The sequence below is a fragment of the Dendropsophus ebraccatus genome, chromosome 5, assembly GCF_027789765.1.
Source record: "Dendropsophus ebraccatus isolate aDenEbr1 chromosome 5, aDenEbr1.pat, whole genome shotgun sequence".
Classification (NCBI taxonomy): domain Eukaryota; kingdom Metazoa; phylum Chordata; class Amphibia; order Anura; family Hylidae; genus Dendropsophus; species Dendropsophus ebraccatus.
Window position 1 is genome coordinate 70,029,106 of NC_091458.1, and position 12,430 is coordinate 70,041,535.

Consider the following 12,430-nt stretch of genomic DNA (forward strand, 5'->3'; position numbering starts at 1 on the left):
CACACACAAATATTTGTGTATCCAGAAATAAAACATACTCTTGTGATAGGTGTCCTTCCAACAGCAGTCAAGTATGACAAAAATCAGATTGATTTCAAATTTCCTCAGAAATTTAATTTAGGTGCATTATTGTGTGCCGTAAGTTTCACAGGTCTCAATAACATGCTGATTGCGTTGCATGCGAGGAAGCAGTTACTACGTATCCATTATGCAACTTTGTGGATAATCTTTTATTCGCAACTTTAACCAATACTATAATATGGGTGGTTGAACTGAACTTGCATAAATGTGATAGCCACATGGATGGCTAAATATGTAGATGGTCTAAGCTTTAGGCGTGTTAGAGAGTGATGTTACATTCTTCCACTATTGAAATATTTATAACATTTTAGGTCTTTATGTAATATTTATAAATGGTTATTGAAGCAGCATTAATAGCTCATGTACTGAAACGTTAAGTAGGCTGGAATTTAACATACTCCCTCTCTGTAGGGTGAGCATGGATTGGATTATGGTTAATGATTTATTCACATTGGAATAAAGAAAAATCACATTGCACAGCTGACTGCTGTGTGCTATTGACGGCCATCTGTGTGCAAGCCCTAGGTGCACTGTATGTAAAAAGCATTGTATGAAGAAACTATTCATCTGAAAATAATAGAAGTGAAGTAGGATACAAAGTAAACCTCAAATTTCATTTCACTCAATAGGAGGTTTTCATGAGAAAGGACAAAGATTCCCAAAGCACACTTCATATTGATTGGCTTTAATATACAGTATTTTAGAAAACAATGAGTTAAACTTTAGTCGCCTCCAAATAAACATTCAGATTTTTATGCACGCATTACTCACATTTTTTTTCTTTATTTTGTTATATTTTTATAGGTTAATTCATGACAGAGAGTTGACTCTTTACGATGGTACTAGGCTACTTAGAGAAGATCGGTATTATTATTTAAAGAATGAGTTACAGCTGACAGATGCAGAGCTCCAAGAAAGGTAAATCTATGCATATTCATCTTAAACAGCCATGAAACCACCTGCTTTATATTGTGTGTGCCACAGAAGCAAATATTGACTTATAGAGACACGGGGGGAGATTTATCAAACCGGTGTAAAGTAGAACTGGCTCAGTTGCCCCTAGAAACCAATCAGATTCCACTTTTCATTCCTCACAGATACTTTGGAAAATGAAAGGTGGAATCTGATTGGTTGCTAGGTGCAACTGGACCAGTTTTACGTTACACCAGTTTGATAAATCTTCCCCATGGACTTCACAAAACCTCTGAAAGCCTGCAGGGTTTTCATTGCTGAAGTGAACAGCCTTGTAAAGATCTTGCGGTTCGGGCCACACAAATGATTGCTGCATCATTTGTGCGGCCATTTAAATATGTTGTTTAAAATCAACCAACAAATGGCCATTTCTTTGCTCATTGGCTGATCTCTCGCACTTTTACTCAGAACCATTATAAGCTAAATGAGCATTCCTGAGAACTTTTGTTATTGGTAATTGGTCTGTGTAAAGCCTTTGGTCCCCTACTGATATGTTACATCTTTGGCTGGGGAGCATTTACAGAGGGGCCACGTACAGAGATCATGTTGTCCTATTTCAGACAGGGTTCTATCTGCAGCTACTTGTTTTACTGTGTGATACATGAGGGGATATACCTGAGCATCTGAGATACAGAGATTTCTTCATGTGTTTGATAAAATCAGTCTTTTTACTTAAGTCACTTATGCGTTACAAACCATTGCTGTTTCCTATTTGGACTAAAGGGGAACAACCATGATGGTTTTTCATTTAAGGGCATTTCCAGATGTATAGTAACTGGTTATTTTTCTCTCTACAGGTCCATCTTTCCCATACACCCTTCCTTCAGAATAACTGCCTTGGCAGAACCACCAGTTGTTGGCAGTAACACTCAGCAGTGGTTGGGTCCAGAACTTCTCACCATGTTTCTGTATCACAATGTTAAACCGTCCAGCAGACAAGAGGAGGTTCAGATAATGAGGGAGATGGTGAGGAAATCTGTGATCTTTAGGTTTCTTTCTGGTCTGCTAATTACCCTCTAAAGTCATTGCCATTGTCAGCTCTAATCAGTGCTGGTTCCTGGATTTGCTGCCTAATGAGCCAACTACAGTCATTACAGCACAGGCACACAGTATATGTCAGAACAGCATTGCATTAATGGCTCTGTAACGTTTTAAAAAAGTTTTGCAACCATCTTTCTTATTGGCTGGTTGTAATGCACATGTCTTTTACAGCCAAAGATCACAGTGTCACTTGCATTGCAGATAATAGAAGTAACTTTGGTTGCGTTATGACACCCCGTGACCCAGGGCCAGCCTTAGGGTAGTTTACACCCTGTGTGGAATTTGATTTTTCCACACCCAATATAGAAAACCCATATAAAAATAATCCCACTGTGCAGCTCCAATAAAGCATAAGGCTCATTTGTGCTCCCCATCTAGAACTCATAGTAAAGGCCTCTCTGCAGTCCCCTATAGTAGAGCCCATCCCCCGTATAGTCACAGAAAGTAGAGGTCCCCTCTGTGCAAATCCCTATAGTAGAGCCCACTCTCTGTGGTCACCTATAGTAGAGGACGCCTCTCTGTGCAGTAGAGCCCCCCCCCCATGTGCAGCCCCCTACAGTAGAGCTCCCCCTCTTTGTGGTCCCTTATAGTAGAGTGTTCACACTTTTGTAGTCCCCTATAGTAATGGCCTCCATGTGCACACCAAACAGAACGCCCCACGCGTGCTCTCTTCTCTTCTGCCACAGTCTGCTACAAAGACATGCTGCTTTTGCCGTAAGTCCTGCCTGCTTGCGCTGAGTCAATTATGTATGCATACTAAACGCTCACTTGGAAATCCGAGACAAGATTTCAGATTTCTGGGATGGCCCTCTGGTGGACTAGTCCAACAGTGAGTTAAATGGGTTGACACAGCACCCAGTGGCATCCCTTTAGCTTGATGGGGGGATTTAAGGCCGGACCTGCTGTGACCCAACAGTTGGCAAAAATCCAGTTGTTATTGACTTCTTGCAACACAACACTCATTAACTTTGGTGAGCAGCAATGCACGCAGGAGACACTGAAATATTTGGTCATGTGATGTGTTTTACAACTCAAGTAGCCTTGCAGCCCTAAGGTCCTTTTACATAGAAGATCTTTGGTCATCCGCAGCAACAAGCTTCGAACAGTGAGATCGGCACTCGCTTTCAGTGTCTTTACACAGTAAGGCTGGGTTCACACTATGTATATTTCAGGCTGTATTTGGTCCTCATGTCAGGTCCTCATAGCAACCAAAACCAGGAGTGGATTGAAAACCCAGAAAGGATCTGTTCACACAATGTTGAAATTGAGTGGATGGCCGCCATATAACGGTAAATAACTTCCATTATTTCAATATAACAGCCGTTGTTTTAAAATAACAGCAAATATTTGCCATTAAATGACGGCCATCCACTCAATTACAACATTATGTGAACATAGCCTTTCTGTGTTTTCAATCCACTCCTTGTTTTGGTTGCTATACAGCCTCAAACATACAGCCTCAAATATACGTAGTGTGAACCCAGCCTAAAAGGACAAAAAAGGGGCCACCCTGTTGTTTCCCTATTTATGTTCCAATACTCGCAACCGAGTGGGACTTTAGGGCTTACCTATCAGGGTGGTGTGGTGCTCTCATGGAGGCACCCCGTGGCAACAGGTTAGAGATATCTGGCTATCCCATCTTTTGAGACTCACAACAGAGGCTCCATGGACTCTTGTTTTGCATATTTAAATTTTTGGGGGCATCAGTGGAGACTCTTGATTGATAACTTCATTGGAATTTTTCACTGATCTCCTTGAGTTCAGTGATTTACTGTGTTTTGTTGGTCACTATTAATGAAACAACATCAATTCATACGTTTCCTGTATTGCAGTACAAAAATCTGTATAAACAGATATTCATTGTTTTATTGGAGTATCTTATTGACCAATCTGTATTGTTTCTTGCCAAGATCCCAAATGTCCCTAAGGAAGCAGTGGAGCAACTGCTGACATTAACACACAAGCTTCGGGATACAAGGGACCCCACAGTAAGTCATTGTGTTCTCCACATTTTATTATATGTTCAAAATGGGTATATCATGTTTACTGGTTATAAAGAAGAAGGAGAAGGTTAATTTAGTAAGACATACAAAGTATTATATAAATTTGGCATTACCATTATTATACTAATTCACAAATAATGCAAGGTAAAGAATAAAAAATGTAATATGTGAAAAAACTGTGGCTGAAATGCCTGAAAAAAAGTTAATGACAAAAAGGTATACTTGAAGGGGTATTAACTTTTGTTTAAGTGATGGGAAATAAAAATAGAAGGAAATTTTGCAGATGCTTTAGCAAAGTTGCTTTCTTTTAAATGGATTCTGTCAACATCTGAGCCCTACGTGAGCATGTTACCTTTTGGTAATTTGTCTGTGGAGTGGATGATGGATCTTGGGTCTCCTACTGTAGTGAAAAGCCAAAGAGGAGTTGTGGCTCAGTGTTTGTGTTGCACTGTGGCACACCTTACCACAGCTTTCTCCTCCCTCCTCTTCATGAATAATCAATGCTGCCCAACCCCCTGCTTATTTGTTCTTTCAGCTAGTGTCTGTCCACAGAGCATTGATTAGCAATCAGATATAGTTGAATCATCTAGCTTAGTTGTGTAGGAGCTGTGGTGTAGGGGTACATCATTTGTCTAGCGATCAACTACAGTTTCCTTTCCTGAGTTCGATTCTCCTAATGGAATTTATATATATTTTTATATATATATATATATATATATATATATATATATATATATATATATATATTTTTTTCTCATTATGATTTGTAGAAAAAGCTAAGAATTTCCATTTTAAATTAGTTTTTTTTTATACAATAATTAGAAAAAATAAACAACTATATTTCCAAGCGAGGAATCCAGACCAGGGAAAAAAATTATTGGCCTCTAGACAAGTAATTTACCCCTAGACCATGGGAGATTGAATAAACACTCAGAGACGCTGGCTGGTAGTAGGAGTGAGCAGGAGAAAGCAGTGATAAGGTATGCAAAAGTGTGGCACAAATGCTGAGCCACAACTCCTTTTTACTCTTCATTACAGTAGGAGACTGTCCATAATCCACTCCACGGACAAATTACCAAAAGGCAACACACTGCCAACTACAGCACACTGTCAGCAGCTTGGGGAGGGCTCAGGTGCTGACAGTTTACCTCTAACGTCTTAATGAGCAAGGGTGTACATTGATGTCCTCAGCACCTGGGCTTTAATGCAATAGGGCGTAAATGTACGCCCTTCCTGGGTTTAGTGCTATGAATCAAGTTCAGGAGCTGAGCTTGCTTCGTAGTGGGTAAAGACTGGCTGCTATCAGCAGCCAGGTCCTTACCGCCATTGAAGGGCTGCCACGATTGTACGGCCGCCATTAACCCCTTAAAGATGTGATCGCAGCAATTAAGTGTAAGTGACAGGAGCCACTCCTTTCACTTAACTGATCCAAGACCACTGCAGCGTGTCTGTGAGGGTCCCGATCTAATTGCCTGACTGCCGGAGGTGTAAAGCTTACGTCTGTGCAGTTTGTTTTTCAGTCAAAGACAGGCTCTATCAGAAGATCACAGATAACACTGATCAATGCTGTGCTATGCGATGGCATAGCATTGACCAGTGCATGCAAATTTAAAAATGTTGTCAAAGCCCCTTCCCCAATAAAAGTTGAAATCTCCCCCCTTTCCGATTTAATGAATAAAACACACAAAATAATAAAATAAATAAACACATTATATATCATAGTGTGCATAATTGTATGAGCTAATAAAAAAACAATATTGTTTCCACTACTTTTTTTACAAAAAGTAGAAAAAAATATATTAAAACTGACGTACAAAAGAAAGATAACATGTCAGTTTTACTGTAAAGTGAATTACGTAAACACAGAACCCGCCAAAAATTATCAATTTTTTTTTCCCATTTTCACCCATTAAATAATATTTTGGGGGTTTGTGATTCATTTTATGATAGATTGAAAGTATACAAAAAAAAAACAAGCCCTTACATGGCCCTGCAGATAGAAAAATAAAAAAGTTGTGGCTATTTGAAAGCAAGGAGAAAAAAACAAAAACATGAAAATTGGTGCAGTCGTTAAACGGGTTGTTCACCAAATATTTTACTTTCAAATCAACTGGTGCCTGAGAGTGCTAGGGATTTGTTCTTCTATTAAAAATCTCCAGTCTTCCCGTACTTACCAGCTGTATGTCCTGCAGGAAGTGGTGTATGCTCTCCAGTCTGACACAGTGCTCTTTGCTGTCACCTCTGTCCATGTCAGGAACTGTCTAGAGCAGTAGCAAATCCCCATAGAAAACCTCTCCTGCTCCCGAGACTGGAAAAGAAGACACCACTTCCAAAAAGTACAAGAAGACTTGAGATTTTTTAATAGAAACAAATTACAAATCTCTGGCACTTTTTGCCACCAGTTGATTTAACCCCTAGGCGACCTAGGATGTACCGGTACGCCATGGGTCACTGTCCCCAGACGACCCTGGGCATACCGGTACGTCCTGTGCTATGAAGTGCGCTCCGGAGCGGAGCGCGCTTCATAGTAGGTGGGGGCCGGTTGCAGTGAGCAGCCGGACCCTCACCGTTAATGACAGGTGCAGCGATCGCGCTGCAGCGTGTCATTAACCCCTTAAACGCAGCGAGCGTGCGACTGAGGCGATTAGGTGTAAGTTACAGAGGCAGTCCCCTGTCACTCACCGACCGGGACCGATCGCTGTGTCAGACTGACGGAGGTCTCTTACCTTCCTCCGTGTGGTACGATCGGCGATCTGCTCATTGAGTCTGCCACAGGCAGGCTCAATAAGCAAAACGCCTATAACACCAATCAATGCTATGCCTATGGCATAGCATTGTACAGTGTTTGCAATCTGATCATTGCAGGTGAAATTCCCCCAGGGGAACTTAAAATGTGTAAAAGTAAAAAAAAAGTAAAAATGTTTTTATAAATACCCCAAAGCCCCTCCCCCAATAAACGTTAAAATCACCCCCCTTTCACATTATATAAGTAAAACATATAAAAATAAATAAATAAACATATTATATACCTTAGTGTGCGTAATTGTCCGATCTATTAAAATATAACAAGCGTCATTGCAAACGGCGAAAATGAAAACACAAAAATGAAAATTTGGCGAAAATGAAAACACAAAAATGAAAATTTGGCGAAAATGAAAACACAAAAATTAAAATTTGTGCGGTCCACTGGGCCTTTTTGCACTTGGTCCTCATCAGGTTAAAAGAAAACATTTTTGGTGAACAGCCCTTTTAAGGTTATTTTAGGCTCTGTTGTCATGTTGTCAGCAGCTACCTAGAATCCCCACCACTTTCAGCTATGAGAGCAGGGGTCTAGGAGTGACAGGACTCGGGTTTTATGATTTTACTTTTTATATGTCTCCCTCTGATTTCCCACATGTGTCCAGGGCTTTGATTGTACCTGAACACATGTTTAATGTCAGAGGGAGACACAGCAGCACTGTTCTTGCTCCCGTCCTTGCTCTCCCTGCGCCAAATCAGGAATTGAGAGTGTAGTGCGGTGTAGTGTTGCCGAGCTGAAAAGTTGTACCAAGAATGGCTGTATCAAGCATGCTTAAGTTTCACTCATCTCTAGCTAATAACACAATGAGAGGCACAGTTATTTTTCTTCTATTACTGCTCATTCTGAAGGTAGGAGGGTTGTCTGTGTATACTAAAACAGGATAAAGAAAGTGATGTATACAGGCACCTGTAATTCATTAGGAACACAATGCTTAAAAAAGTCGAATTCTATAAATAGTTGCTGGGGAAATAAATCTCCAGTCCCAGCTGGCTATCAGCATAAAACGCTGTCTGTCTGGGCTTATTTTTAGATGTTTCAAAGCAGAACTGTGAAAATTTGTTTTCTGCTGAATACATTGTCTAAAATTTCCAGTCATGTGCTTCCAGGTCCATCCAGCATCGTAAATCTGAAGTCTGTCTGTTTTATTTTTAGTTCAACACCTGTTTCTGATATTATTCCCCAGATTTTTTTTTTTCTTCCTGTTTTGGATGAAAGTGTCAGATAGCATGTTAATGTAATATATATATATATATATATATATATATATATATATATATATTAAAATCTACTGACTTTAAATGACTACCTGCTTATTACATAGGAGTAAAATCACAATTTCAAGGGAACATTGGTGAGCATAAGGGTTTTGTTGTCTTCTGCTCCCCTAAAAACCCTTTTAAGGAAGAACTCCAAAAAAATTTATAACTTACACCAATTGATTTAAAAACTTTGGAGTACCCCTTAATAGTGTACTCCACAGAATTTTTTAAATCAGTTTTTAGTACAGATTTGTAAATTACTTATGTAATTCTAAAGCATTGTAAATCTAAAGCCTTCAGTACTTTTAAGCTGCTGGATGTCCTGCAGGAAGGGGAGTTTTATTTCCAGTATGACACAGTGCTCTCTGCTGACACCTCTGTCTGTGGCAGGAACTGTCCAGAGCAGTAGAAAATCCCCATAGAAAACCTCTTTTGCACTGGACAGAGGTGGCAGCAGAGAGCACAGACTGGAAAGAAAAAACTCCACTTCCTGTTGGACATATAGCAGCTAAAAATTACTGAAGACTGGATATTTTTTGATAAAAGTAGTTTACAAATCTGTATAGCTTTTTGACACCAGTTGATTTATGAATTTTTTACCGGTGTTTCCCCTTAACCCCTTAAGGACGGGGCCCATTTTCGTTTTTGCGTTTTCGGTTTTTCCTCCTTGTGTTTAAAAGGCCATAGCACTTGCATTTTTCCACCTAGAAACCCATATGAGCCCTTATTTTTTGCGTTACTAATTGTACTTTGCAATGACAGGCTGAATTTTTGCATTTGGTACACTACGAAACCAGAAAAAAAAAAACGCATTTCTTTTATTTGGGGGAACTGTGTTTTTACACCATTCGCCCTGGGGTAAAACTGACTTGTTATGCATGCTCCACAAGTCGTTAAGATTAAAACGATATGTAACATGTATAACTTATATTGTATCTGATGGCTTATAAAAAATTCAAACCATTGTTAACAAATATACGTTCCTTAAAATCGCTCCATTCCCAGGCTTATAACGCTTTTATTCTTCGGTCTATGGGGCTGTGTCAGGTGTCATTTTTTGCGCCATGATGTGTTCTTTCTATCGGTACCTTGATGGCGCATATACGACTTTTTGATTGCTTTTTATTAAATTTTTTCTGGATTTGATGCGACCAAAAATGCGCAATTTTGCACTTTGGGATTTTTTGGCGCTGACGCCGTTTACCGTGCGAGATCAGCAATGTGATTAATTAATAGTTTGGGCGATTACGCACGCGGCAATACCAAACATGTTTATTTATTTGTTTACTTTTATTTAAAACCTGGGAAAAGGGGGGTGATTCAGACTTTTATTAGGGGAGGGGGCTTTTTACTATAAACAACACTTTTTTTTTTTTTTTTTTTTTACACATATACTAGAAGCCCCCCTAGGGGACTTCTTGTATATATACTTTGATCTCTCATTGAGATCTCTGCAGCATAGATATGCTAATTACACACAAGGTTTGAGATAAGGGGAACGGGGTAATCTCACAACTCAGGCTGCAGTACCACCCTGCACCACCAGATGTCACCTTATCGAAAAAAACAACCCACACTAAAATTTATACAGACAAACACTGGGTTTTAGTTTTTAAAAAAATATATATGATTTTTATTATGTATACATTGGTACCAAATACAGAATATTTCTCATTAGAAAAAAGTTTAAAAATGACCACAATAAAAAGTATAATACCATAAAAAACTGGTGTCAGCAGATATACATCATCATGGAAGGTGCAGCTATGATAATCTCTTTTAATTCTAGTCCTCTGCCTCAATATGTCACACAGGGGTATATATGTATCTAGGGACTAAAAGATCTCCTAGTCTCCCATATGGTTACATACAATTTGCAAAAAGGTATACAATCAGCTATTATTATCTTCTGATTCTATTGCACTCACCCATGCTGCCAGAACACCAGAGAGAGCCGTCCCTGGTTTACTTCTGCCTGCTGCAGCCGGAAGTAAACGAGTGCCGAGCCGGGGACGGCGCCATCTTGGACGAGTCCCCGGCCGGCATCAGACATTAGATACCAGGGAACGGTTGTCACGGCGATCAGAACGTGCCCGCTAGTAGCGGCAGTCCCGGGCTACACGCGGCACCCGGGACCGCGGCGCTTCAAAGCGGGGTCGCCGCACGGCCCCGCTTTGAAGTGCTAATGAGGACATATGATGTACGGGTACGTCGTATGTCCTTAAGAGGTTAAAGGACAACTCCGGCGCTGAAAAAAAAAACTGAATTGAAGCTCCAGTTGGTGTCTTCATTTTTCTTCTCTTCCTGGTTTGGGCTTTCCCATGATGCACTTTGTCTCCTGTGATGTCTAACTGACTCTGTAGAACTGTTAGATGGCTTACATCTTGCTCAGCCAATCAGAGCTGAGCAACCTGAGTCATCTGACAAAGGGAGGCTGGCCCAACAGGGCTTAGACCAGTTTCCCTCTTGATGATGTGATTGTCACAAAATGGCTGCAACAGAAAAGCCTGGGGTCAACAGTCATAAGGTAAGAATGAGTTTGAGGTTGAGTTCCGTGATTTTGCATTTTGTTCAGTCAAAAGGTTATGGTATCTTTACCATTAAAGCAGAATAATTTAGGGCTTTTTGGAAGTGTTTCTAATACTACAACATAGCATAACAAGAAGTCTATAGTCAACAATGCAATCTATGTAATGTATGCAAAGCATTGAAATTAGAATTTGCCATTAGCCTTTGTATTTTTCATGACAGGCACAGTCTTTAGCTTCATCATTATCTACAAGACAGCTACTTCGTATCTGCAGACGTTTGTCTCAATATCCAGATGAAAGTCTTTATCATGCTGTTAATAAGGCGTGCCTCTCAAGGTGAGTATAGGAGCCATGTAACCTTTAATATACATAAAATTTGTTAGCATAAATTTAATTTGCCCTTTTTAGACATTTTGCAATATTCATAGCATAATACCTTTGCTGGTAATAAGAGAATATTAATATTTTAAATTTTTTTAAACCGCTGCATGGTTCTCGCCATCTGTGTAATTTTTCTCTTTATGTGAATAGGACAGCTTATTGCATTAGAGGTGGGCCCAGTGTCCAATTCTGAGGGAGCTGCGTCAGGGAGATATTGATGTACTGGGGGTGCTGGGCCCCCTCCAGTGCAAGGAGCCCCTATTTGCATATAGAGAAATCGATGCAGATGGCAGGAGCCAAGAGGCGGTTAATAAAATGGACAGCACCACCAGGTGATATGAAAAATTGTTTTTATTACGGGAAGTGGTAGATTTGCTTTAAAGGAGAAGTCCGGCGAAATTTTTTTTCCCCCACTTCTTCCCTACATAAAAAGTTATATAAGTTCCTAATGTACACTCCTGTCAGATTATGGTCCCTTACCAGACTTTCCCCTGGGTCTCCAGCTGCAGGAAGTGGCTTACTTCCTCATTCTGTGCTGACGTCACGACGAGTGCAGGGTCCCAGCTGCACCTTGGGTCGTGATGTAGGGCTTGCCACGTCACTGTACAGGCGTGCTCTGAGCTCCTGGCACGCCTCCCAGCCTCATGCATATTCATAGAGATGCCTCCTTCCTGTACAGACACTGACTACAACCCGTTCTGTACAGCAATCAGAACGGGATGAGGTGGGGGCTGCTGAGGGGGAGAAAGTACGGCAGACTAGAGCAGCCACACTGAGAACACCTCAGTGTGTGCTGTAATCAGATCGGGAGGAGGTGGGGGCTGTGGGAGAGAGCATGAGACTGGAGCAGGCAGGCTGAGAGCTCCGTATGAGCTGTGATCAGGACGGGAGGAGGTGGGGGCTGCAGGGGGGGAGGAGAGGGCATGAGAATGGAGCAGGCAGGCCAAGAGCTCAGTGTGTCTGCTCTTACCAGAACGCTGATAAGGTGGAGGCTGCAGGAGGAAAGAACATGACAGGCAGTGCAGGCTCACTGAGAGCTCCATGTGTGCTGTGATCAGAAGGGATGAGGTGGGGGCTGCAGGGGGGACAAAGCATGACAGGCTGTGCAGGTTCACTGAGAAGACAGTGTGAGTAGTGACCAGAAGGGGAGGAGAGGGGGGGCTGTGTATACTATGTGGTGATTTGTCAGTGTAATTTACCATTTTGCAAAGCTGCACATTAGGTGTGCAGACACTAGCAGTGATGCCACAGAGAATGCAGGTGGCAGGAATACAGGCTAAGCACTGGGAGGGTGGTAACATTCAGGGGGTGGGACAAACAGCAAGGTTTGACTGAGTGGGCTGGACAAGGAGGAGAGGGGCG

The 12,430-nt window shown here is 41.1% G+C and overlaps 1 protein-coding gene across 3 annotated transcripts in view; it reads left to right on the plus strand.

Moving 5' to 3' along the window:
• The window catches only part of VWA8 (von Willebrand factor A domain containing 8), a 192,216-nt gene that overhangs the window by 58,068 nt on the left and 121,718 nt on the right, over window positions 1-12,430 (plus strand). For all 3 annotated transcript variants that reach the window (XM_069970562.1, XM_069970561.1, XM_069970563.1), the window contains exons 15-18: window positions 886-999; window positions 1,851-2,019; window positions 4,005-4,082; window positions 10,908-11,023. In XM_069970562.1, coding sequence (XP_069826663.1) covers window positions 886-999; window positions 1,851-2,019; window positions 4,005-4,082; window positions 10,908-11,023 — 477 coding nt within the window. The remainder of the gene's footprint in view (window positions 1-885; window positions 1,000-1,850; window positions 2,020-4,004; window positions 4,083-10,907; window positions 11,024-12,430) is intronic.